Source organism: Opisthocomus hoazin, chromosome 25 (genome assembly GCF_030867145.1).
Source record: "Opisthocomus hoazin isolate bOpiHoa1 chromosome 25, bOpiHoa1.hap1, whole genome shotgun sequence".
NCBI lineage: Eukaryota > Metazoa > Chordata > Aves > Opisthocomiformes > Opisthocomidae > Opisthocomus > Opisthocomus hoazin.
Genome location: NC_134438.1, coordinates 6,305,702 through 6,331,760, shown reverse-complemented (window position 1 = coordinate 6,331,760; position 26,059 = coordinate 6,305,702). Strand labels below are relative to the sequence as shown.

The 26,059-nt window shown below is 63.2% G+C and overlaps 1 protein-coding gene across 4 annotated transcripts; it reads right to left on the bottom strand.

Annotated features, from left to right (window-relative positions):
• Positions 1-16,486: 16,486 nt before the first annotated feature.
• Positions 16,487-26,012, bottom strand: FGD2 (FYVE, RhoGEF and PH domain containing 2). Of its 4 annotated transcripts, XM_075442665.1 has the most exons (17): positions 23,380-23,534; positions 22,963-23,239; positions 22,194-22,274; positions 21,540-21,688; positions 20,988-21,144; positions 20,737-20,875; positions 20,111-20,169; positions 19,569-19,715; positions 19,068-19,160; positions 18,679-18,758; positions 18,570-18,600; positions 18,370-18,462; positions 18,049-18,174; positions 17,701-17,847; positions 17,168-17,311; positions 16,824-17,081; positions 16,487-16,741 (listed from the first exon to the last, which is right to left on the bottom strand). In XM_075442665.1, the coding sequence occupies exons 1-16, from the start codon at positions 23,451-23,453 to the stop codon at positions 16,851-16,853; spliced, it is 2,028 nt and encodes a 675-aa protein (XP_075298780.1). In that variant the 5' UTR covers positions 23,454-23,534; the 3' UTR covers positions 16,487-16,741; positions 16,824-16,850. The 4 variants fall into 4 exon arrangements, with proteins under 4 accessions (XP_075298780.1, XP_075298781.1, XP_075298779.1 ...); XM_075442666.1 differs by lacking the exon at positions 23,380-23,534 and adding an exon at positions 25,305-26,012 and having other exon boundaries at positions 16,487-17,081; XM_075442664.1 differs by having other exon boundaries at positions 16,487-17,081.
• Positions 26,013-26,059: the final 47 nt, after the last annotated feature.

Sequence of the window (26,059 nt, the reverse complement as noted above, 5' to 3'; positions counted from 1 at the left end):
GGAGCCACAGAGGAGGGGTGCTCTGGTACCCAGCCCCGGCTGGCACTGCTGAGCCCAGACAGGGCTGCCAGAGGGGCTTGGGAGCTGGAAATATCGGCCCTGAGAAAGACAAGCCCAGGAGCTGGTTTTTCTCCCCATTCCTCACAGAAACACAGGCTGCGCTGGCGCTGGTTGTCTGCTCACCTCCTCCCAGGGACTTCCGAAGCTGCTGGCCACCTCCAGCCCCGAACCGAGTGGTGCCTGCAGAGCTGAGAAGAACCAGGAGGGTGCACAGACAGGAGAAACTCCAAATTTTGCTCTTCAGCCCTCCCTCCACACGAAGGGAGAGGCGGGAGCCTGCCCACGATCACAGCATCGGACATCAGAGAATCCACACCAAAGCACCGCCAAGCAGCCCCGGCTCCCCAAATCCTGCTGCCAGGGGAACACCCGGACAAACCCAGCCCCGTCCCTGGGGAGGGGGACGCTGCCCCTCGCATCGCGGCCCCGAAACCTCGGCCGAGGGCTCGCTGCCAGGTTGCACTACCTGGGTTGGAAAACCCCCGGGACTGGCCCCGAACCCAGCACCCAGGGGGTCAAATCCTTTTAATTACCCAGGACCACCGACCCCAGACCCTCCAACCGCCTGCTCCAGGACATTTTCCTGCTTGCTCAGATCCAGCTGCCCAACGGCAGCGCTCCGGCCGCTTTCCAAACCCGCCCATGGGGACAGGCTCACCCCCACACATGCAGAGACCGAACCTGCAGCCCCCCAGACCACATCCGGGTGATGGAGGCTCCGGGACCCTCTTCCTGCTGATGCCAGAGCAGGATCCTGCCAGCCAGGTGCTTTTTGTTGTTGTTTTTGGCTGGGCTGGATGCACCAAGCATCGGCACCCACCCCTTCTGCCAGCGTGGGACTGCGCTGGGTGCAGGGGGTGTGGGTGATGCAGGGGGAGGCAGTGGCAGGGGATGAGTTTCTGGGAATTTGGGTACTGGACCACACGCACCACGCTCACCGCTACTTCTCTTCCTGGGAATAGAGGTGAGGGGGGGACGCAGCACAGACGCGAGCAGCACCCATGGGTGGCCCCAGGCAGCGCTGCAGGAGGGATGGGGAAGCCGAGGCACAGAGCGGGTAGGTGGGCTCCCCGTGGGGGACACCGGCCGGTGCCACCGCAGCTCTCTGAAGGAAACACGGGTACCGAAGGCGGCAGCCAAGCCCAGGAGCTGACCAAGCACCCTCTGGGCTGGATCGGGCTCCGAGGGCCGCAGCCCCAGGGCCCCCTCGCTGCCCCCCCCCACGTTTCCATCCACCTTGAGGCCATTTTCCCCTTCCTGAAGTGGCTCTTCGCAGGGCGGTTGGCAGAGGGGGGCACTGGCTTTAAGTGTATTTGATGGATAATTCCTCATTACCTTAATGCATTTGCAAGCTGGGATAATTGATGGATGTTTAACAGGATGCATTTCCGACAGTCGGCTGGAGAAATGGACTCTCAAACGTTTCTTTTTACCATTGAACTCCTTTGTTTCGATTGATCCTCGCCTTTCCCATCACTCGCTGCTCATTAATAGTCCCCAAAGCAGCTGCTTCCCCCCTCCAGCTCCTCCCGACCCGCGATGCCGGAGGCTTTTGCAGGGGTTTGCCAGCAGATCTGGGCATCGCTGCGGGTCTCCATTTTATAAAAGCAAGATTTTTTTTGTTTTCTTCCCCCAAAGTGTGATCAAATCTGCAGAAGAGCAGGGGAAGGGCGTGCCTGGGGTGTCACCCGGAGCGATGCACGCTGGTTATCCGGGGATGGGGGGATATTTGGGGTGAAGCAGGGGAGGCAGCCAGGCTGCTGGGCTGAGCCAAGCCCGAGGGAGAAGTCGCCCTTTGGGGCCGGTATCAGCCTGAGCCAGGGCCAGAGCTGAGCCCTGCTCTGCCCACAGCGCTTTTATCTGCAGCTCCCTCTGCTCGGGGAGGGCAGCCCCGGGGGTTATCTGCTCTGCCTGTCTCCTGGCAAGGCCCCGTTCCCCTCCGGTGAGGGGTCCTGGTGTCCCCACCCTGCTGAGCCCCCCGGGGGTCTCCCACCCGCTACGCTGATGGTGAATTCCCCTGGGGTTTCTGCAATCAAGCCCTTGGCACGGCTGTGGCTACCGGGGCTCCATCCTCAGCCGGTGTCCCCCCGGGCACGGCTGTGTGCCTGCCCCAAAGCAGGACTACAGCCCCCGTGCTCCTTTCCAGGCTGCCCGGAGGAAGCAGCAGTGCTGGGGGGGCTGCCTTCCCCGCGAGGCTGAGCTCTTCCCATTCCCCACCCCAGTGCACCCCGAGCTGAGATGCTCCCCCGATGCTTCGCCTGCACCCTCAGACTAAGGCTCCCACCCGCATCCCTGCTGCAGCCCCACGCTCGGCCACTCTCCACCCCAAACCTGGGTTTGGGGCTCACGCTTCCCACCCCCTTCTCCCCTCCCCAGACCTCAGGTCCCGCACGACCGTTGCTCACACCCTCACTTCTCCTTTCCAGTTCCCCCCCTCCCCGAGCTGCAGGCAAACCCGCAGTGTCTCCACCAGCTTTTCTGCTCCCATCCCCTGACAGCACCTTGCCAGAGCAAGCACCTCCGCTGTCGCGCTCGCCATTTCCTCGCCACGCTCTGACCCTACCCCGCGGCATCCCTGATCCTTCCAGCCTTTTTCCCGTCCGCATCTCACCCAGGATGAAGCGGAAGAGCCTTGGTAGGGGAGACAAGCAGCCGCAGAGCCTGGTTTCAGGGAGAATTAGAAAGGAAAAAAGCAAAAGGCAGAGAGAGAGAGAAGCAGCTGGGGCTGCTCAGGGTTTATATAGCCCAGGGCAGGTGGGGTGAGGGGGATTGGGTCTGATCCAGGCCAGCTGGGGAGGTGGGATGGGGCAGGGCTGTGAGACCCGTGGCTGGGATGGAGAGTGGGGAACAGGGGGTCCGGAGGAGCTGTCCTCACCCCGGGGTGCACTTGGGGTGCCTGAAGCACCAGGTCCCAGGGCATGGACCAACCAACCTGACAGACCCCACACTGCCGGGCTCTGCCGGCGGGAGTGGTGAAAAACTCAGTCCCAAACGTATCGCTGCTGTGGCTGGAGCAGGAGATCGAGCCCCACATGCTCCCCAAAACATGGGCTGCACCCCGTGAATGGGTCTGGGGGATGTAGCTGGTCCCCCCCAAATCCCTGTGCTGGGTAGCAGCTGGCTGCGAGCCCCCCATGCCCATTTGCACAGCCCCCGCAGAAGGCAATAACCCACTTTGGGGGGCTCTGCCTCTTGGGGTCTCGGCTCAGGAGGACCTGGGGGTGAGAGAGGACCCCCCAACCCATGCCCTCCCTCCTCTACAGGATTAATGCCCTCACAGACAGTAAAGAACCCCCCGAGAAGGGGTGAGCTCCGTGGGCAGAGACGGGCGAGATCCCTCTCGCTGCAGATGAGGTGCTGAGCAGGAGGGGGATGGGGGAGACAGCGGGGACCGGGGCTTGTCATCGCTCCCCCAAGGCACATCCCAGGGCGGCTGCCTGAACCAGGCTCGTGCCCCAGAGATGCCCTGCAGCCGCCCCATGGACACCCACGGCTGGTGCCCCGCACGGGGCATCTCCAAGCCCGGACCAGGGCAAATCCGGGGGGTCCCATCCAGCTGCCAGCGGCGGCTCCGATCCCCGATCCCCGCTTGAACTGCAGAGCCCGTCTTCAGTCATCGTGGGAAGGCTGGTAAAAGCCTCGGTGCCTTCAAGCGTGAAACACAAAGCACTCACCGCCCTCTTCCAGCCTCTTCCCTGCGTGCCCGGCTCACCGCATGAAACCTTTTATATCCCCCCTCCGGTTTTCCCCGGCAGCCCGGAGAGTGCCGGCGCGCTGCCAGCCCCTCCGCCAGCAGCACAATCCCAAATCGCTCCCTACCTTCGTTATTTAAAAAAATAAAGGAGGAAAAACCAGGGCTGTGATTTCCTTTCCCACCTCTGGGACTGGCATGGGGGGCGAGGGGGAGGGATGGGAGACCCAATCCACCCCGTCCCCGGTGTTCCCTCCAAACCCACACGTGCCGGAGGGTTTGGTTTTAACGGAGAGACCTCGGGGAGGCATTTCGCAACGAGGGAGGGAGGGAGCGACTGCAGATGTGCGATGAGGATGCGGGAAGGTCCCCGTTGCTGCGTTGCTGGATCAGCCTGAGGCAAAGCCGGTACCCACTGGGCACCGCAGCGAGGGGCTGGTGGGTCCCGGCGACGCTTCACCCCGGCAGCACGGGGATGCACCATGGTCTGATGGGGATGGACGCGGCCAAGGGTGCTGCGGGATACCGGGGAGCGTCGTCCCCGTGTCCCAGAGGCGGTGGCGGGGTGGGGACAGCTCTGTGGGGCGATGCCATGGCGGGCAGACAGGGCTGCAGGAGGGCGGGCGGCGCGGGGCTGTCCCTGGGTGCTGGGGGAGGACGCAGATGGCACGGGGCGGGATGCTGTCGCGCTGCTATCAATCAGTGGCGGCTTTACCGAGCGCGGCAGCGTCTCCGGGGTGTAAATCAGACCTGAACAGGGCTGAGGATTTCTCTGCGAGGTCTGGCCTCGCTGTCGGCATTCGCTCCGGTGACAGCGGCGCGACAGGGAGACCTGGCGTCCCCGCCGGTGCAGCAAAGGGCGCATGAGGACGTCTGCAGGAGGACGCTGAGCGTGCCACCGCTCTGCTACGGGGGAAAACGCCCTGGGGGAGCCCGAACGGCAGCTCTGGGCCGTCTGAGCCCCTTTCCAGCATCTCCTTTGTTTTCCACCCTCCTGTGTCCCGCTAACGGAGTCCCAGCCAAGCAGGCGTGTCCCACCCGCTGTGGCCCCTTGGGTCTTTCCAGGGAGCGATCAGGCTCCTGCAGTATCTGCACCATGCGAGGGAGCCGGCTCCCTTCCCGGAGCAGGGTTTATCCAGCAGCACCAGTGTTTGCTCCCAAGCTGCCCCAGAGAGGGACTGGGATGGGGACAGAGCCTCTCTGGGCAGCCCTTGGGTGGCCAGCAGCAGTCTGGCCTCTGCAGGTGGCTTGTCCCCTTGTCCCCAGCCTGCCTGGGACAGGTCAGGGGACGTGGCTGGGGGGTTTCCATTCCCCCCCGTCACCCTTAGCATCCTTTCGGTGCAGGACAGCCCTGGGTAGCACAGCATCCCCCGTTCCCGCGGCAGCGAGGACAAACCCAGGGAGCTGCTTTCCTGCCCTAAACCCCCCCTTTGGCCGCCGAGACAGAAACCGTCTCCATTTTCCCCACCCCAGGCAGTATTCCTCTGATTGCAAGAATTTAAGCAATCAATTTCGACCGCCTGGAGCCGGCCCCGCTCTGAGCTCGCTGCTGCTTGCGCTTGAGCTTTTCCTTCCCGTGTGCTTTACTCCCCCTCCCAACGCCGCAGGTGCCCAGCAAGGCCGGTGCTGACGAATTGCTCCATCCCTTTCCAAACGCTGCCTGCCTGGAAGCCAGCTCAGCCCTTGAACCGTGCCGGGCAGGCGTCCCCTCGCCCTGCCGTGCCACGCCTGGTCCAAGCTTCGCTGGCTTCACCGCTCTTTGCCGTCACGGTTCGCTCCGCAGGGTTGCACCTTCCTTCCCCTGCCACTGCTCCGTTTCCCCCTGTGCTCCCTCCTCTCTGTCCTCCCGCTGCTGCCCCAGAGCCGGGGCTTTTCCCTGCTCCTGATGGAAGGCGGCTGGATCTGCTCCTTCCCTGCCACGGCAGTGGCTGGGGCAGAGCCTTCGGTGGGGGGAGAGCGGGCGAGCTCCCTGCCTCAGCTCACCTGAGCATCTTTCATCCCTGCACGAACGTGCTCACGCCGAAGGTGTAATTACGGCCTGAGTCAGCTGTTTCGGCAAACGCCCAATGGCCCCGTCCTCGCGTGCCCCAATTCCCCCCTGTACCCCCCCCCCCGCCCTGGTTCGGGGATGTGAGCCGGGGGCATCACCACCGGCAGCGGCTTTCGCATCGAGTTTTGGGGGAAGCAAGGTGGGAGATGCAGAGCATTGTGCCCCCCCGGGAGATGTTCAACCCCTGGGGACGGCGATGCCGGTGAAGGAGCCGTGGTCCCGCATCCGCCCGCTGCATCCCAGGCTGGGGCTGCCAGTGAGCGCCCGGGAGCAGGGGAGGGCCGGGCGGCCACGATTATTCAATCTGGAGCAACCCTGACCTGCTGACAAAGGCAGAGTTATTTTTAAAAAGCAACCACTCAGCAAAATTTGCCTCCGCTGCCCGTCCTGCTGCCGCTGCCCGCCGCCGGGGAGAAATCCATCCTGGGAAACGCGGCTCTCGGATGCCTGAAACGGGGGGCAGGAGCGTGGTCCCTGCCCTGCACCCTCCCAGCCCCCTCCCTGGGCTCCGCTGGCTTTCCGGGCTGGCGAATCCTCCTCGGAGCGACAGGAGCATCGCAACTGGCTTTCCAGAGCTATTTATAACCCCGCACGTGTGGCGAGGCCGGGGCTGCCGGTGCGGCGGAGGGGAGGGTACCCCACACGCAGCCCCCCCTGAGGGTCCCCAAAGCACCGCTCTGCTCCTTCCCCATGCAGCAGGACGGCTCCTGCCCAGCCCAGCCAACGTTTGGTCGCAGGATGGTGCTCGCCGTGGTGACGGCTGCGGCGCGGGGACGGGGCTGGCACGGCAGCGGGATCACTCGGTCTGTGCCCCGTACGCAGGGTGGGAGCGCGGGGCTCCCCCATCCTCGCTCCCCTCTGCTCAGGTGATGGGTGAGGAGCAGCCCCGGCCCCTGCCTGTGCTGGAGGGGTTGCCCTCTCCATGCCAAGGCCAGTTGGCAGCGGGGAGGGATGCAGTCAGAGGATGGTTTGGTGTTTGCAGGGGAAGAGCTGGACCTGCTCCAAATTTCCAGAGCGAGAAAGTCGCCCCGAGCTGCGCTTCAGCTCCAGACGATGCTCGACTTGAGGGGCTGGTGATGCTTCACCCTGGTGAGACAGAATCACAGCATCACAGAATCACAGAATGTTGGGGGTTGGCAGGGCCCTCTGTGGGTCACCCAGCCCAACCCCCTGCCCAAGCAGGGTCACCCAGAGCAGGCTGCACAGCACCGCGTCCAGGCGGGGCTGGAATATCTCCAGAGAAGGAGACTCCACAGCCTCCCTGGGCAGCCTGGGCCAGGGCTCCGTCACCCTCCGAGGGAAGAAGTTCTTCCTCATGTTCAGACGGACCTCGCTGCTCCCACCTTGCAGCCCCCCTTTCTGTCCAAAAACACTCGGCGGGGGGGGTTTAATTGCCAGTTATGGGGGGGTCTGCTCCAGGACTGCCCGGCGGAGGTTGCTCTCCCCAGCCCCGCTGGCCTTCGCTCCCCCGAGGCGGCCGGCTGCCCGGGAGCCCTGCTTCCCTTTTATTGCCACGAAGTGAATTAATACCCATTTCCTGAAGCTTTTATGGTTTCCTCCCAAATGGCTCTTACATCAGGGGGAGATTGGGTTACAGCAAATACCAGCGGCGAGGAACGAGCCCGGGCTCTGCCTGCTCCCAAACTCACCGGTCCACGCGGGCACCATCGGCCCCCGGTCCCACTCCCCCCATCCATCCCTTCCTCGGAGCCGGACGGATGCTCCCGGCAGCAAATGATCCTCCTGGGATGCAGGAAACACCGAGGACCCTCTGGACCCTCCGCGTGGGGAGAGCCGGGCTGGCTGAGCCCCTGGGGCGTGGGGGTTTGGGGGTGGCCCCCGGTTTCGGGGTGGTTTCAGGGTGGTTTCGGGGTGGTTTCGGGGTGCCTGGTTTGGCTGCCAGGGCTCCCGCCTCTGCCGCGCTCCGAGCGCACGCACACCTCTCGGGCTGGTTACTGTAGAAACGAAATTAGCACAGGGAGGGAATGCAATCCCAGAGCTAATTAAGGTAATTACAGCTTCACACCAGCTGCTCACGAGGTCCAAGGACATTCTGTAACTTGTGGAGGGGATCGGTGGCTCGGGGGGACTTTGAACTCCAGCTCCTGGGGACCACGCGACTTCGGTGGCCCTTGGGACGGGCCGTGTCGCTCGTCACCGAGGGTGACACCGAGCTGGGGGATGCACAGTTCCAGATGTGCTTCCCAGATGTGCTTGCCCCATTGCAACAGTGGGGTTCAGGCTGGGCTTGGGGTCCGGGGTAGGTTTGGGGTCCCTGGGGAGCTGCTGTGGAGGGGGTTTTGTGCTGGGGGGCTGGCGGGAGGTGCCCCCCAAGCCCAGGGCATCCTGCCAGTGGTGGCACTTCACAGACGTGTCCCTTCGGCTCTTCAACTCGTGACGCGGAGCCAGTGGAGAGGGAAACCACAGCTGGGTGTCGGGGTCCCCCCCCATCCCAAAGGGACCGGCTGGCTGAGGCCGAGTGCAGGCAGCAGGGTCCGGGGCTGGGGGCTGTCAGGGGTGTCTGGGGGGAGATGTGGGGCTGGAAAATGGGACATCTGCCCCAGGGTTGGTTGAATCCACTGGAACCAGTTACGCACGCTGGGGACAACGCAAGGACGGGGTGACCATGGGGTCCGGCGTGGGGCCACCCCCAGCATCCCGGGGGCAGGAGCATCCCCGCGTCTCCCGTGAGCCGGCGAAACGTTACTACCCAGCGCGTGCCTTCCCACAAAACCCGTTTTTTGGAGCCGATTCCCGGCACCAGCCCGGGGTGGGAGCCAGGGGAAATGCGGCCAAACATGTTTGCGCCGTGGCCGAAACTGGCCGGTGGCCTGGCTGCGGCGGGGAGCCGGGGACGGCGGGGGCTTCGCTGCCCGGGGAGCCGGCGGGCTGGCGGGGGGCCAGGGCTGGGGACAGAAACGCCGTGTGCCGCGGCAGCGCCGGGAGCAGGCGGTGATTCACCGCTTACCAGCACGCTGATATTTATTACCCAGCTTCGTTACGGGGTTGACATGAAATGTGGGTGTGGGGAAGGGGGGGGGCGTGAAATAAATACAGCGCCGGAGCGGGGGGCGGCAGCACCCCCCGTGAAAGCCGATGGGTTTCCCCATCCTCCCGCCCGCCGCTGCTTTCTCCGGCTGGTGGATTTTGATGGAGGAAAATAAACGCTTGCAAAAAGCACTCTCTCTCTCCCAGCTTGTCCCCGTTTGCCCTGTGCTTTGGCAGCTCTGCCGGGGTGGGCTGGGACGCGGCGAGAATGGGAGCGAGGAGGGAGGGACTGCGGGAGCGGGGGTCCCCCGGGATGCTCAACCCCAACAGGGCGATGGGGCCAAACTGGGACCCCCCTCCTGCAGCCCACTGCCCACAGAGCTCCCCAGGTGCACCGGCGTGAGACCTGCCCCAGCTCGATGCATGGATCAGTGGCCGGAGTGGGGTGCTGTGGGATGGAGAGGTGGGAGGGAAGGGGACAGATCCCCCCCAACTGGTCCCCAGAGCTCGGCCGGTGGGGTGGGAAGAGAGAGGCAGCCCTGGTCGGGGGCTGGATCCGATGGAGGGGGACGGATCCACGGCTGCAGTATGGATCCAGAGCAGCAGGATGGATCCACAGCTGCAGGATGGATCCAGAGCAGCAGGATGGATCCAGGGCTGCAGGATAGATCCACAGCACCAGGATGGATCCAGGGCATCAGGACGGATCCACGGCACCAGGACAGATCCACGGCTGCAGGACGGAGCCGGTGCAAAGGGAAGGAGCCGAAGCCGAAGGACGGAGCTGGTGCGGAGGGACGGATCCAGCGCAGGGGGCTGGGTCAGGTGCGGGAGGCTGGCTGTGCTGCAGGGGGATGGGGCTGCTGCAAAGGGACGTGTCTGGTGCAGGGGGATGGATCGGAGGCAGACGGATGTGACTCGGAGCGACATGAGCGCAGGGGGTTGTGTGTCCCACCCCAGCCCTGCCATCAGCATGGGGCTTATCCTCTCTCCCCCAGCATCGCAGGCAAATGCGCCCATCACCCCCTCCCCAGCAGAACCCCACCTGTGCCTCAGTTTCCCCACTTGGCCAAGTGGCAGAGGCTGCTCTGTCCCCATTTCCCCACATGCCTCCGTCTGTCCGTCCACCCCTGCAGCATCACCGTGGGGACGGGGGCTCTGACCGGGAAAGGCCGGAGCGATGCGGGGCCAGCTCCAGGTCCCCCCCCCTCCAGGTTATTTATAACCACCTCCAAGTGCCGGTGTGCGGCGGCAGCTCCCGGGGATATTTTTAGCCCGCTGCAGGGAATCACGGCAGCGAGCTCTTGGGAGCAGCAGGAGGGAGGGAGGGAGCGGTGCTGCGGCACAAAGCCCTGCCAGCACCCCTGTTCCGAACCCCCCCCCGGCATCGCTGCCCACCCTTTTTGGGGAGGAAACCTCCCCCCCAGGGCTGGCTGCGGGGTCACGCCTGGCCTTGGTGCCATCGCATCCCCGTCCTGGCCTGCTGGTACCCAAGGGACCGCGGCCGCGTGCCACCCGAAAAGCCGGACACGGTGGCGGGGCTGCACCCCGGCATGGGGCACCCCGGGAGGCGTGTGGTGCCCGGGGGGGGCTGGTGGCGGAGGGGCTGCACTGGTTGCCGCTGTCTTCTCGAGACAGGGAGACACGAGGCGAGCGGTGCTGTCTGCATCGCTAATCGGCCTCGCCGCCGCTCGCTCCCCCTCCCAGCGCCGCTGCGGAGGCTGCGGGAAATCCGGGCGAGGGGGACCCCGGGTGTGCAGCTCCGCTTCCCCGCCACGGGTGCTGCCGCTGTGCATGGGGGGGCCAAACGCACCCCAGCTTCGCCCGCTGTGACCTCCCCGACACCCCCGAATCCTCCACGCCCCAAAGCCAACTGCAAGCCCGCGGGAGCTGCAGTGCACGCGGCGTCGGCATCCCCAGCACCCCAGGACTTGGGCACCTGGGAATCTGGGCACCGAGGATCAGGGCTGGGCACCCCAGGGTGCCGGGCTGGGTGCCCGAGGCCAGGGACAGCCACCCCAGGGACCGGGGACAGCCACCCCGGGGATGGGGGACAGCCAGCCATCCTCAGCAGCGCCGGCGGGGCGCGGGGCCGAGGTGCGAAGTGCCACCCTCCAGTTCCAGCCAGTTTCCCAGTTTATTTTCTCCCCTATTAGATTCCAGCTGGCAGGATGGCGCCTAATAAATATACATAAGGGCTCGTTTACATGACGGTTTATTCGGGAGCGAATTCCACAGCTGCCTGGCAGATGGCTGGGTGCAGCGGGCGAGAGTCGTGCCCAGATCCAGCCGTGCCTCAGTTTCCCCATCTGCAACCTGGGCCAGGGTGGGAATGGCTTTCCCCGCATTTTTGCCGATCTATTCCTGGAAAGCCCGGGCTGTTATTATCGAGGCTATTTATAGCATGAGAAACGGGTTATTAATGTGATTATTCACAGCGTGGCAATGGGTAATTGCCCCGGGTGGGGCTGATGCCCTGCCTGTGCGAGGTGCTGCGCGGGGACGGCCTCAGCCCCAACCCGCCTCCAGCCCCGGGGGAAACTCACCCCAAAACCCCAGCAGGGCAGCGGGCCGTGCCCGACGGGTGCTGGGGTCCCGCGGAAGAGCCAGGGGCTCGCGGCTGCCAGGGGGGGTTTGGCGCTGCCGTGCCCCAGCGCTGGAGTCCGGCTCGTGTTGTGATCACGATGATTAGCTGAGTCACAGCTGGGGTGCTGCTAATTAAATGTATTTCTTAATTAACAAGATCACAGAGAAGGCCTGCCAGCCCGGCTTGGCGTTCAATCATGGCTGACAGGGGCAGCTGCAGCCGCACAGGCACCATGCGGGCTGAGGTGTGATGAGCGTCCCCGTGCTCAGCTCTGCCCTGTGCCTGCCTCTGCTGCTCTCCCGCCCCAGGAGCCCGTTTCCCCACACGTGAGGATGAGGAGGGTTTGTGCCTGGCATCCTCCAGCCATGGGTGAGACGAGCGGGGCAGCCTCAGCCCCCGGCTGTTGCGGACCTGGGGTGCAGCGAGCGTGTCGGTGCTCAGCGCAGGGCTGGGCCACCCCCCTCCCACCCCCGCTCCTGCCCCGTGACTCAGGGCTGCTTCACATCCCTCCCCGCCACCTGAGCCCTGCCCGAGCCTGGCTATTAATATTAATAATAACCCCCCGTGGCTGCTATTCACCGACCTCAAAGCACAACCTGAAGTAACCCCTGTCCCGCTCCCCAATGGGGAAATCTCCGCTCCTCAGTGGATGGGGAAACTGAGGCACGGGAACTGGGGCGGGAGCAGTGCCAGGAGCTTTCCCTGCTCTCCCAGGGGCCCTGGCCTGGGAGATGTGGCAGCAAAACCCCGGGTGGCACCCACAGCCCGACGGCAACCCACGGATGGGCGAGCCAGAGTGGGTGGAGAGGGTTTTTCTGGCTGGGGGAGGAAAAAACAAAAGAGAGAAAAATGAACATAAGTAAAAAAAATCCCATTCTGCCCCCAAGGCTGAGCTCTGCCCTGCGGCGATGGGCCGATATCCCTGTGGGAAGCGGGGGGCTCCGCTCTCCGGGGGGATTTCGCTGCCGGGGAGGGCAGGCGGAGGTGCTGGGACTTCGCCCCGGCGTTGGCAGTCTGGTCATGTCCTGCACTGAGTCACGTTCCAGCGGCAGCACTGACTCACGGCCTCCCCAGCCTCCCGGGGAGCAGCCGGCACATTGCAGAGATTCCTGGATGGAGGCAGGAAAATAAAATTAAATAATAACAAGGCCAGCCCCCCGCCTGCCTTCCGCCAGCCTCCTGCAACACAGGCGCAAACAGCAAATTCCTGCGCCGCTGGGAAACACCTCCCGCCTCGCCTCGCCAGACGCCGGGATGCGCGACCCGGGTCCGCATCACACGAAACGCCCTTCACCAGCAGCCTGCGGCGGCCCCGAAAAGGAGGGGGAGGCTGCACCCCCCCCCGACCCCCCAAAGCTCCCCCCGAGCCCGGGGACACCCCGGCAGCGAGGTCCCACCAGTGCAATGCAAAGGGGGGGGTGCAGCTGGGTGGGTCCTGGGGTCCCCCTCCTGCTTTCATTGCTCCCCGGGGGGGGGTGGGGGGGTGCAGAGCGGGATGGGGGTACCCCAGCCCTAAGGTTGCACAATCCTGGCTGTGGGGGGTTTTTTATGGGGGGGGGGGATCATGGATATTTTGCATCATTTAGCATCATCTCCCATCCTTAGATCCCCCCACCGAGGGGGGAGGGAGATGGGGTTCCCCCGTGCCCCCCAGCGCGGCAGGGAGGGATGCACCAGGACAGGGCTCTGCTGCGGCTGCCTTCGGCCTCGGCACATCTGTCACCGCAGCGCTCGGCGGGAGCGGGGGGAAGCCCCGCGGCTGCGTGGCGGGGAGAGGCCGTGGTGCCGCAGCTCCGGCCTGCGCAGCCCCAGCGCCGCGGCCAGGGCGACGATGCCGGGACGCGGCCGCGCGCCCAGCGCCATCGAGCGTGCAGGTGATGGATGGCGCGGGGGAGTGCGCCTGTGGAGCCGGCACCTATAGATCCCAGCACCTGCAGAGCCCAGCACCTGTGGAGCATGACACCTATAGAGCCCAGCACCTACAGAGCCTGACAGCTATAGATCCCAGCACCTACAGAGCCCAGCACCTGTGGTGCATGACACCTATAGAGCCCAGCACCTATAGAGCCTGACAACTATAGATCTCAGCACCTATAGAGCCTGACATCTACAGAGCCTGACACCTATAGACCCCGACACCTATAGAATACAGCACCTATAGACCCCGACACCTACAGAGCCCAGCACCGGTAGAGCCTGACACCTATAGAGCCCAGCACCCACAGAGCCTGACAGCTACAGAGCCCAGCACCTACAGAGCCAAGCACCTGTGCAGCCTGACACCTGTAGAGCCCAGCACCTATAGAGCCCGACACCTATAGATCCCAGCACCTATAGAGCCCAACACCTACAGAGCCCAGCACCCACAGAGCCTGACAGCTATACAGCCCAGCACCTATAGAGCCCAACACCTACAGAGCTCAGCACCTAGAAAGCCCAGCAACCACAGAGCCTGACACCTACAGAGCCCAGAACCTATAGAGCCTGACCCCTACAGAGCCCAGCACCTACAGAGCGAGAGCCCCCGCTGCAGAGTGCTGGCCCCTATGGAGCCCTGCTCCTGTACAGCCCATCCCCGGGTGTTACGGAGCAAGAGCGGTTGCCCCAGTGGTGCAGTCCCCCCAGGACCAGCCCCTATAGAGCCGCAACTCCCCCTCGCACAGCAGAGTGCAGCCCCTATAGGCGCCTGCAATTAGGAAGCAGGAGAAGGCACCCAGCAGAGCAGTCCCTATAGCAGGGGAACACCTGCCCCTACAGAGCCTGTCCCTATAGAGTCAGAGCCCCCAGCATGCAGAGCAGCTCCCAGGGCAGGCAGGGAGCAGCCCTGCAGGCTGGGGGCATGGGGTTTTATGGGGTCCATACGGTCCTGATCCCACCCCACACTTGGGGGGCACATGGGGGAACTGGCCCTGGGATGCGCTGAGCCCCTTCCCAGGGAGAGGGGGGGGACTGTGCTGGGGTGCAGGGGGACCACAATGGCCCCCTTCCTTCTCTGTGTCCCCACTTGCTCCATGCCCTCGAACCTCTCTGGACCCCCTTTCCCGCGGCGTGGGGCAGATCAGGGTGCGGTGCCCGGGGTTCGGGGGGAGCACGGGGCGACGAAGCCTCGGCAAAGCGGCGGCTGCAGCGGCACCTGGCACCGCGGGCTGGGTTTTCTCAATAAGGGGTGGCCCGGCCCCCGGCGCAGCCGCGGCGTGCGGGTTTCACAATGTGCCTTGGTCAGTGCTTACAAGAAGAGGCGGCGGGGAGGGCTGCGGGGGGGGGGATTCCAGTAAGTGGCCTCCGAGCCTTCCTCATTCTTGAGAATAGGAAACTGTGCGACTTCTGCACGGGGTTTCGCTTTCTGCACGGGGAGGCGAGAGGCCAAACTGCTCTGCCGGACCATCGCCGCGACGCAGCCAGGGAACTGAAAAAGCCCGGGAAGAGAAAAATTCATCCGTGCGTTTGCTGCATGTCTTGGATGCAGAAAAAATTTTTTTTTTCCTTTTTTTTTTTTCCCTGGGAAAGCAGAGTGAGGGAATTCTGAAATACCCTGAGTTTCGTCGCCCACCAGCCTGCTTTGGGGATGCTGGGGGCAGCCGAGCGATGCCTCTCCCAGGCCGTGGCAGAACCATCACCCCTGGCACCCCTCGGCCACCTCTCTGCCCCGGCAGTGGTCCCCAAGGGTGGCTGGGGGCCAGGAGCAGGGTGGGCAGGAGCTGGTAAAAATAGCACCCAGGTGCCCTCTGCCCCGGGAGCGATTTCTCGCTGGGTAAACAGGAAATCTATTAAATCTATTCTTAGGCCCATTCATGAGCCGCGGGCTGACAGCAGCTCCCCGCTCCGGGCTTGTTTTGTTCCTCACTGACACTGGGGTGACGGCGAGGCGGAAGGCCACCGCGCAGAACCTTCCAGCCCCGCGGGCTTCCCCTCGCTCGCTCTTTGCCCCCAGTAGCGCCCAGCGCGGTCCCCGGCTTTTCCAAGGGTGCCGGGGGTTTCCCCTCCATGGTAGTGGGAGGAGAGGGCGGTTTTGGGGTGTCTCTGGAAACCGCTGTGGTGTTTGCTTCAGGTCTCAGCCCCGTGCTGGGTGGCACCCCGAGGGGCAAGCGCTTTGCCAGAGCTCTCCCCCCAGCAGCTCGCTCCTCTCCCCCTTCCTTGATGGCATCTCTTCAGTTGGAGGAGATAAAGCCACCATGGTTTGCCCTTTCCTGGGATGAGCTGAGCTGGGTAGACTGGGGAAGCGGGACGATGCTCACAGCTTTACCCCAGCTCCCCAAAGCCCCCCAGTGTGGTGACGGCTCTGGTTCACCTTTGCTCCCCATCCTTTCCCCCAGTGCTGTCCCCACGTGCAGTATCTGGCTTCAGCTCGCTTCCCTTCCCGCTCTCCTGTGACCCCCCGGGCCCCGCCCGAGGCTGCGGTGCTCGTGGCTGCTGGGCTGGAGCTGCTGCGGGATGCAGGCGCTGGCAGCAGTCCCTGCCTGCTGGGGACACTGGGCTCCCCCAGCTCCCTGCACCAGGCTCCCATATCCCGTTCCGGCCCTTGGCAGGCTCCGAAGTGGCAACTTTGGCCTGGGCAACATTTTTGGGGAGCTAAAGAGGACGCGGAGAGAAAAAGGTGGGGCTGCAGCCTACAGCGCTCTGTGGAAGGACCAGGGGTGCTCGTCCCGCTGATGACGGAGAAGGGAATCCGCCCCCCGAGTCTCCCCCGCATCGCTGCCCTGGGTGCTGCGTGCACCCAGCCTCAGACCAGAGCATCCCCCCCCTCAGTGAATGGGTGAGCGAGAGAGGGGCAAGGATGCAAGGTGCTCGTGGGCAGGACGGGGTGCAGGGAAAGCTTGGGATCGGAGGAGCGCAGGCTGGCTCGGGGACACAGGCTGGGGGTGGCTGCAGTTAAGGGGTACCCCCACCCAGGGGACCACAGCAGCGGGAGGCCAGGAGCCGTGACAGGCTGGGAGAGGGACATCCTAAACCCAGCACTGGGGTCCCCGAGCCTGGTGAATGTGAGCGACAAGCAGGGTCTCTGCAAGGTGTCAGACTGGGGCTGGCGACAGTAAGGCGGTGCGGGGCCGCAGCGACAATCCCACTGGAAACCCCCCCAGCCCCCAAAAAAAGGCTCCTTGGACCGCAGACAGGGGTTGCAGGTAGGATTTATCAGGGCAGCCCCAGCCCCACAGATGCTCTCCCAAAGCGGGCAGCCCCCCTGCCCCACAGCCGAGCCATTGCTGCCCTCGGGTGGCAGCCAGCAGCACGGCACTGCGGGCGGGGGCTCCCCAAAACCCCCCCGGCTTGGGTACCTCCATCGCCTCCCTGCAGTGCGGAGATCAAGGAGGGAGGGGAAGGGGGATCTGGCTTGTCCGTGTGGTGGCAAACGTGCCCTCGCCTTGTCCTTTTCCAGACCAAAAACCAGAGGCTGAGCATCTGCCCGAGGCCGGTGGTGAGCAGGAGGGGCAGGGGGAGGTCTGACCCACCGGGCAGCCCAGCAGTGCGGCACGGCCTCACTCTGCTTCGTCGCAGGAATCCGCATCCTCTCCCTCCTCCGGGTGCGTGATCCCCGCGGCGGAGCGGGCCATGGCCCTCATCCAGCGCCGTTTCAGCTCCTCGGTGTCGGCCACGAAGGTGTAGACCTGCCGGGACTGCGCCAGCTGGAAGGGGTGTCGGGAGTCTCCTGGGGGCAGGTCCCTCACCTGGTAGCCCAGCAGCGGGATGGAGGTGTGGGCTCGGACGTCCTGCCAAGAGCAGAGACAGCGGTGGGAGGCAGGGGACGGGCACATCGGGCTGTACCTTGTACAGACGGAGCCGAGCCCGGCCTTACCTGGGGGGCCGCATAGATGTACAGCACGAGGGGATCATCCTGCGGGATCACGAACCAGCCCCGCGTGCCCCCCTTGCCGCTCCGGTCCAGCAGCTGCAGGGAACTGCACAGCAAACTCCTGCCCGAGACCTCCGCGGCTCCTTTCTGCCAAAAAAAACCCAGCGGACAAATCCCTTAACACCCAGGGCGGGAGGCAGAAAGGGCACTGAGCAAAGGTTATTTCCTGGGGAACTCCCTGCCCGCTCCACAAAATGTCCCCAAACGAGGGACAGGCAAGGGACAGCCCTGGCTGCAAGGGTCCTGCTGTGATCCGGAGGTGGACGGAGCCTGGGATACCCGGTCCCAAGGCTCGTGGAGTGGGACGGAGGGGGCTTAGCACGTCCACCGGCCTCGCCGTTCGCAGGCACCCTCTGCGGGAGCGACTCCCGCACACGACCAAGCTGTGACAGCAGGGCTGGGGGCCAGGGTGGGCAGCAGAGCTCGGAGGAAGCAGGACGGAGGAGCAGGGCACAGGGCAGACGGGCAGAGCTCACCTCCAGGATGCCTTTGTGCTTCCCCTCCCGGTCTTCGAGCACCACGTGGCCCGTCAGGAAGATGTAACACTCCTGGCATACACGGTTCAGGCGGTTCCCGTTGTACTGTAGCTTGGCCTTGTAGTCAGAGCAGCGAGCGCACACCACCTACAACCACCAGACAGGGACACTGGTGAGACTGGGACAGGGCTGGGGGATCGCAGGGACAACTCCTTGAAGAGCTGAGAGGCAAAAGCAGCCCTGAGCCCGAGAAAAGGGGTACAAGGCGTAGGAGAGGTGCGCTCCTGCCCCGGCAGCCACGTGAGCAGGCCAGGAGGGAGGGCAGAGAGGGGGGACAGGGTGACTCACGTAGCCACAAGCTCGGCAGTGGTGTCTCCGGCGCCTGATGGTGTTGAAGGGCTCCTTGCAGCGCATGCACATGGTCACCAGGTTGTCCCGCACCCACTGCGGAGCTCGGCGGCCCAGCTCCTCTGACTGGGGGTGGGAAACAGCATCGCTGGGGCTGGCTTGCCGTGGTCTGGGTGGTCCCAGCCCCCCTGCTCTCACCCCTTCCCCTCCTCAGCCCTTCTACCCGTCTCCAGCCTCCCACCAGCTCTGTTTTTCTAGGGAAACTGGGGCTCTCCAGAGCTGCTGTACAGAGGGGGTACATGAAGAGGGCAGGGGGGTTACCTTCAACGCAGGGGTGCCCATCTCCAGCCTGTGTACTGCTGTCTTAAAGGTCTCACTCCTCTTCTCCTTCCTGTCAATGGCATCTTGGCAGGCCTAGAGGGGAGCGCAGGGCTGGAGGGGTGGTCGGGGGGGACGGCCTGACACAAGGCACCCAGCTGGTGTGAGCAAGATGTGCCGCCTCCCCCAGCACCCAGCGGTACCTTCACCCAGGCGTTCATCTCCTCCCCAGACCTGGGTACAAAAAGGGAGACGGGTAAGCCGTTGTCTCTCCTCCCCGAGGGTCTGCAGGACCTTCACCCGTCCCCTTACCTGGCTTGCAGCTCCAGCGTCCGCTGCTTTCCTGAGACCAGGAAGGTGTGAGGGAACTGCGTGTCACTCATCTCCCGCACCTGAGACCAAAGAAAGGACGTGGAGCAGCTGAACCCACATCCAGCACACAGGGCCTTTCCTCCGTGATGTGAGGGACAGGGACTTCCCTTGGACACAACCCCTTTGGCCCCTCAGATCCTACATGCACACGATTTCCCTGCTATTCCACAGGACCAGAGTGTATCAACCATTCCTCCTCACCCACAAAGCCAGCTCCTCCCTCCTTTCTGAGGAAGCGAGGGGCAGCAGCCCCACTACACCCCAGAGCGGGGTGCATTTTAGAGGAACCAGGGTCTGGGAGAAGCACAAAGACAAGGTGGCTGTCTGACCTTCATGCCGTCCACGTCGATGCGGAGGTGGACCTGGAACTCAGCACCCACCTGGATGACCTTGGGCACGCAGTAGAGAAGCATGTTGTTGAACTGGGCAGCGGGGAGGAGGAGGAGAGGGTTGGTTGGAGCCCAGCACCTCCCTGCTCAGGGCTGGGGGCTTCCCTGGGATCTAGGGTCCTTCACCCCCCCCGGGCTGAGCTGGTCCTTGGGAAGAATCCAGCCTAAAAAGCGACTGCTTCTGCCCCAGCCCTCTCCCACCCTGCAAAGCTGGAACGCTCTGGGAGCTTGGCATCCCCCAAGGGCTGCTGTGCCCAGGGGATGAGCAGGTTCCCAACCACGGCCTACACAGGGTGCCCTGCACTGGGGGGGATCAACCCCCCCCAGCCCTGAATTCACCCCCTCTGTGTAGAGCTGACCCAGCAGTCCTGTCCAGGCTGGGCTGCCCCCCTCCCCACTCCCATCCTATCTGCCCCTTCCCACGGGCACCCCAGCTCCCACCAGGAACAGGTACTTCTCCGATGTGCTGTTGTTGCGGGTGGAGATTTTTTGGATTGGTCCCTCCTTGATCAGCTCGTTGGAGGGATCCACAATGTCGTCCTCGAGGCCCAGCCGCTGATAGACTGCCCAGAGGTTCTGCAGCCGCTCCTGGGGGAGGCAGAGTGATCTGCCTAGGAGGCTGAGCAGCCACAACCTTGTCACTCCTGGGTCCCCTCTGTCCCCACCTCCCAGGCCAGCTGCTGAGTGCCGGGAGAGGTGGCACAGCTCTCTCACCCCATACTGATCTTTGAGAGTAGCTCCCAGCCTCAAAACAGCTGGTCACATCACGGCTGATGGTGCTGACGTGACTTCCCCATGCTCGGCGTGATGGGATCAGGCATCAAGAGCAGGGTCTAACCTCCACTGCTGAACCCGAGGTGCTCCTGTCCCATTCAGGGCAGGGCTGTGCTCCACTGAGTCACACAGCCATCAGGCCATGAGGAAATCTGGTAAATCACTGTGCTGTGAGCCACAAAGCCCTGCCAGCCGGGACAGGCACTCACCATCTCAGCAATAGCTGCATTTGAGTGCTTGGCCACCATGAAAATCATCTCCAGGGCCTCTGCAACGGGAAGAGAAAGGGTGAAGGGTTAAACACTTGCTGGAGAACACTCCGGGCCTCTCCCCCACGGGGAAGCCACGCGTTCGGTGGCTGCTGCCCTCCCCTGGACACAACCCGAATGGCCCCGAACGCTGCAGAAGTGCCTGGGTCCAGCCGGCCTGCGCGGTGTGGCACGGCCGGGTCCCGGGGGACAGCCGGCCCGGTCCCGGGGGGACAGCCGTTACCGTCTGCCGCTCCGTCCCAGCAGGACGGGGAGCTGCTGTGATCCGGAGGGGTCTGACAGCTCCCCCGGTCACTGCAGCTCTCCCTGGGGATGCTTGGAAGCACCATCCTTGTCCCAAAACACCACCCACCTTCCCTGCTGACCTCCACAGACCCTGCAAGGGCAGATTAATCCCTCTCCCTGCTAGCAAAGGGTCAGACTGAGAGGTTTATCCAAGGGCACAGGGCAGCTGGTGAGAGAACCCAGGTATCCTGATGCCTGTGTCCAACATCAGGGGCTGTCACCTCCCCTACAAACCCACCTCCCCGCTCCCGGCAGCAGGGAGAGCCAGCCGGAGCCCTTACTCTCTGCATCGCCCCGGTCTGGGGACTCCGTCGGTAGTTTTCGAACATAATCTTTCAGCAGGAGTTCATAGCGTGGGATCCTCTGCACAGGTTCCAGCATGTGGTGCTGCAGCGTTAGGTTAGCGCAGACCTTCCTCTTCTGGGGAGAGAGAAACAGCGACCAAGGCAGCTCCCACCCTCCGCTGCTTCCCCCTCGCGGGGAGGTTTTGGGGAGCACTGCTGCGGTCCCTCACCCTGCCGTGGCCCGTTACCTGGATGTCAGCAATGAGCTCCTGGAAGGGCGGCGATTTCTCCGACCAGACGGTGATGAGCTCCACGGCCTTGTCGAAGTTCTTCACGTATTCACCGTACATCTTGAGGAACGGCGCTAGCTTCTGGATCACATCCCCGATCCGCGGGTTGCAGCTCCTGCGGGAGGGAATCGCAGAGCGGCAGCTTCCTCAGTCCAGCGGGGCAGACAAGACAGGGAGGGATAAAGCAAAGGGGCAGCTTGCGCACAGCACAGGGCAGAGCTGCAATCTGCTACGTCCCCATACAACTTCCTACTCTCCAGAACAGGAATGTCCCCAGCCTGCAGCCAGCCTGGGCCTTTCACACCTGGGCACACGCCTACAGCACCTGAGATGTCACCCCCCTTTTCAGAAATACCCTGATGTGGGCTGGAGTGTTTTAAGGAAATGCTTTGCAGCACAAAGAGCAAAACAGGCTGAGCTCCCTGGTCCTATTGGGAGACCAAATTCAGCACTGCTCCCCCATTCTGGCAGAGCAACCCAGGCGTCCTGCCCTCCCCTCCTGCAGCTCACCAATCCTGCATGCGCTTCTGCAGCTCTGGCAGGAAGAACCGGGCATGGAACTGGTAGATGGAGGAGATGTTGGAGAAGATCATTTTCACCACCTCCTCTGGGGCTGTCTTCCCATTTTTGGCTTCTTTCATCAACTCTGTATAGAATACCTGGAAGAAAGAAGGGGTGAATAAAAAGGGTCAGGAAGAGGCTTAAGGACCCCAGTCCCTCCCTGAGACAGGCACATCGCCCAGTGAAAATGCCTGACTGTGCAGGAGGGAAATCCCAGGCCCCAAGAGAGAAGCAGGACAGCTGGCAGCCTTTGCTGGGACAAAGGTGCTCCTTGGAGGTGTGGGGTGTAGGAAAGGCAAAGGCCAGATGCCTTCGCTGGCCATGAAGACCGGCAGCCCAGCGTGGGTCTCATCTGTACAGCTTCACTCTCTCCAAAACCTCCAGGGAACAGTCCCTGGCCTGTGCATACCCTGAACTGAGCCCAGGCACTGCCACAGGGACCAAGTCCAGGCCAAGGAGCAAGGACAGTTTGTGAGTGCGGAGCTGTGACCTGGCCCTGCCTGGTTTGTCAGCGCAGGGCGGCTGAGCTGTGCTGGAGGGGGCAGGCGGCAGCAGGGCTGTCGCTTCCCAGACGTGCGTGGGCCCCTCTGCTCCCCAGCTCACCTGGTCGAGAAGGTGGAGGCGGTTGACGTAAGCCTGCTCCGTCTCCAGCAGCTCCAGAGCGATTTTCTTTTCCTCTGGTTCCTGCATGGAGAGAAGGGCTCAGTCTCATCAGCTGTGATGTGAGCTGTCCCACCAGCTTGAAGGGATTCAGATCTGTTCCCCAGCATTCACAGCCTCCAGCCCAGCATCAAACTGGACCTTGCACCACATGAGAGCACGGGAAGGACCTCAACAAAGCATGTGGTGAAAACAAGGGTGAAAATGAAGCTGTTCTGGGGCTGTCAGGAAGCCTGGCTCACGTCCTCCCGGGTCATCCCTTTCTGTGTGCCTGTTTCTCACGGAGCGATACAGGGCTAATGACCCCGAAGAGTGGGGCAGGGTGGGGTGGGTTAACTCCACGGTCTGCGATTGCACCGAGGCCTCTGAATGCAGCCCTGCAGAAACACGCCTGCAGTCGGCAAAGGGCAGCACAGCCCCGGGGTCGCCGTGGGATGGACCTGGCTGGGCCCACCTGCGCATCTGAGTCCCACAGCGTAGTTATATCAACACTGGAAGAGACAAAGTCTGCTTGGTTCTATCTGACTATGGGGAATTTGGGCCTGAAGCACCAGGGAAGGGGTCATTTCTCCGTCACTTCACGCACCAGCCCTTGCAGGGCAGCGACTTGCTCAGGGTCAGCGAAGACCTCAGCTCCCTGACCCAGCCCATGAGACTCCTCGTCTGAGCATGGGCACCCACCAGTCTCGCCTGAGCCGCCTCCAGAGCTCACCTTGCTGCCGGGCTCGAGGCCTGGGTCCTGCTGCCTCCTCCAGTCATCCTCACTGATCTTGTGTCGGAAAGAACGGAGGCATTTGAAGCTGAGTCCCCGCCGACCCTGCTGCTCCTCCTCGGCCTCATTCTCTTGCTCCGCTTGGTGCCTGAGAGCCATCTGGGAGAGGCTCTGGTCCTGGCTGGTGGGGGATGCTGGAACCTGCCGGGGCTGACTGGTTGCAGGACTCGCCCGCCCGTGCGGAGCCTGCTTGTCCCTCCAGGGAAGTTTGCCGGCCCTGCCACGGAAGAATCAGCACCATCAGCTCACCTGTTCCCCCAGCACAGCACGGCCCACCCAGCTCCCAGGCCCAGGTGAAAGCCACTGTCCTCGAGCTTAGGCGATAAGACACAGCAGCACAACGCTGTTGATACAAACCGAGATCCAAAAGCCCGTACACCCTCCACGGGAGCCACGATCCAGCCCCTCCTGCTGATGTGGTCAGTCCCCATCCCGCTCTAGAAAAGCACAACTCTGCCGTTTATCCCACCCACAGCCATTGCTCGTCCACAGCCACTCAGTGCCCGAGGCACAGTCCTGCCCTTTGTGGTGCTGGCACAGCTCTTTCTGCCTGCAGCCACCACGGAGCCAAAGCAAGGAGCCAGCAGCCTTGGGCACGAGGCTTTAAAAGCCGAATAGCCAAGAGGCGTCAGCCAAGAGAAGGGCTTGTGTGGGTGGTTTTGCAGAGGGGCAATTTTTTCGTGGTTTTCTCTCTTCTCTTTTCTGGCAGATACAAGGAAAACAGGTCCAGAGCAGCCGTGTAGGAGAAACCTCATGGAGCACAGGCCTCGAAGATGGCAACAGTGAGCCGGTTCCTGTAGTAAATTGCTCCGGGCAGAAACTGCAAAGACTTCCACTGGTGGCCTGCAGACAGGAGTGGGACGAGGAGGAGGGGAAAACCGGGAGGAAACTGGATATAAAACCGCAAAGTTGAGGACAGGAGAGGACTTGAGGGGCAGACACTCGTCTGAAGAGGATGACGAGTCCATCCCCACGCTGATGAGCACGCGGCTGTGAGCTCGGGAGCACATTCGCACACACACCGCTCCTGTCCATGGGGGCTGGCATCACCCTTCACACGGCGGAGAGGCTTCATCCAGCCCTGCCGGCGCCTCCCAGACCGGTGCCAGCCTAAACCCACTGCCGAGATCCGACAGGGAACTTCTCTCTTTCTACATGTGCTGACTTGGGCTAAACTGCTTTCTGTTCCAGAAAGCTTGTTTCCAGGTTCCCCAGCTTCCTCTGAAAGTTGTAAGTTACTTTTATTTCCTCCAACTCAAACTCACACTTCACAACAAATGACAAAAGCACTGCAGCAGCAAAACAGAGGCAGATCAAACGCTGCCAATGGTTCCAACGCAGCAACATCACAGGGCAAATTTCTACTGTGGGACCATGGGGACAACTATGCTGCTCCGGAGCCATCCAAACCACAAAGCCTGGGGCAAAGCACGCAGCAGAGATGCAGGCGAAGTTCCTGGAGCAGAAGGAAATCTTGTGCCTGACCATCTTTAGGAAGTGCTGCAAAACTCACCTGTCCAACCACCCAGCCTCACTAAGGCTCGCTGAGAGCACCTCACCGATACATGAAAAGGCAAGATCTGGTATCCTGATTCAACAGATGGGGAAACTGAGGCACAGACCACAAGGATGACTCACTCCAATCCTCAGAATTACTTCTACCCCAGGGGCAAGGCAGATGCCCTCACTCCGACCCTGGCACACGCTGTCTGTAGGTCCCAGCTCACGCTCCAAGTGAAGGGGCTGTTTTACGGGGCTGCCGTGCAGCCCAAAAGGTACTTGCTCTCCCCCCTAACATGATGCTTTCTCTTCCCTTTCCTAGGAGCCACATTGCTGCAAACAACTGGATAGTCTGGGGCTGGTGCCTGAGACTCGGATCCTCGCAGACATTCAGGCAGTTAATTCCCAGTGAAGACCCTTGCCTGCATATTTGCAAACCAAACTCCTTTTTGCCCAGCAGCAGGGCAAAAAGCATTCACCAGCCAGGCTGACTGCCAAGGTGCTGAGTGCAGTGGGAACAAGCGCGCCACAACCCAACCCTGAGCCAGGCACAGAAACCTCCGACAAAGTCAGTCGCATCCCACTGAGGTTTTCAGACTTCTGTCCACGACCCGCAGCGGGAGGAAGACACCAGGGCAGACTCGTGTGCTAAGCAATCGCAAATCACCTAGTCACCTTCTCCGCAGCCCCCAAACCACCTCCACAGTGGGTTTCTTCCTTTCAAAACCCACACCCCGTGGAGCCCTCATGCACCCACAGCGCCCAGGACCCTCCCTCCTTACCAGCACTCTTCAAACGCAGCCGCCAGGCTCAGCACACTCCGCTGGCTGCCGGCCTCTCCCTCCATGGCACCGGCTGGGAGTGGGTCCTGGGTGTCAAGGAGCTACAGGGGCAGGTGCTGACGGCTGCGGCTCCCTTCTCTCCCCCCTCTCTGCTTCGAGGTGTTTGTGGGTCCCGGGGCGTTGTTTGGGGAGGAGGATTTGTGCCAGGTGAAGAGCATCTGCTGTCCTTCTGGCTGTGGTAGGAGAGCTCGTCTCTTCGTTGGCCTCAGAAGGAAAGAGGAAGCGCAGCAGGCTGCAAGCAGGAGAAACGCTGAGAAAACACTGGGAATTTGTTCAGTTTGGGGGGGACCTCGCCGTGTGCCCTCAGCTAGTGGTGTAAGCAGCAGCAATGGCGGAGCGGGCCGGGGGCTTGGCCTGCAGCGACAGGGCAGGCTGAGCCCCCCCTGCTGCGGCCCCGGGGTGCCCCTCGCAGGCACACGAGAGCCCGCACGGTCCCTGTGCTGTGAGGGACCACGGAACAGACGGGACCCACTGGGCAGGACGGTGGGAGGGAGGCAGGGAAGGGGCGAGAGGCCTGCTACCACCGCAGGCCCCACGCACGACACCCTCGCTGCCCCCCCGCCCTCCGAACAGAGCCCTTGGGGAAGCAGAGCGCAGGGCACGGCCCCACCACATCTCCCCATGGCCTCGCCGCCTCCCCCGACCCCGCCGGGGCCCTCGGCCGAGCCCACGCCCGGCCCTGCCATGACCGCCCC

Excerpts from the sequence above, each read along its gene's own strand:
- FGD2 (XM_075442664.1), bottom strand. The coding sequence starts at position 23,453 with ATGGGGACTGACCACATCAGCAGGAGGGGCTGGATCGTGGCTCCCGTG. Across the intron at positions 21,689-22,193 it reads GCCTCCACCTTCTCGACCAG|GTATTCTATACAGAGTTGAT; the intron begins GTGAGCTGGGGA and ends TCTTTCTTCCAG. Across the intron at positions 18,759-19,067 it reads TCGACGTGGACGGCATGAAG|GTGCGGGAGATGAGTGACAC; the intron begins GTCAGACAGCCA and ends CTTTGGTCTCAG.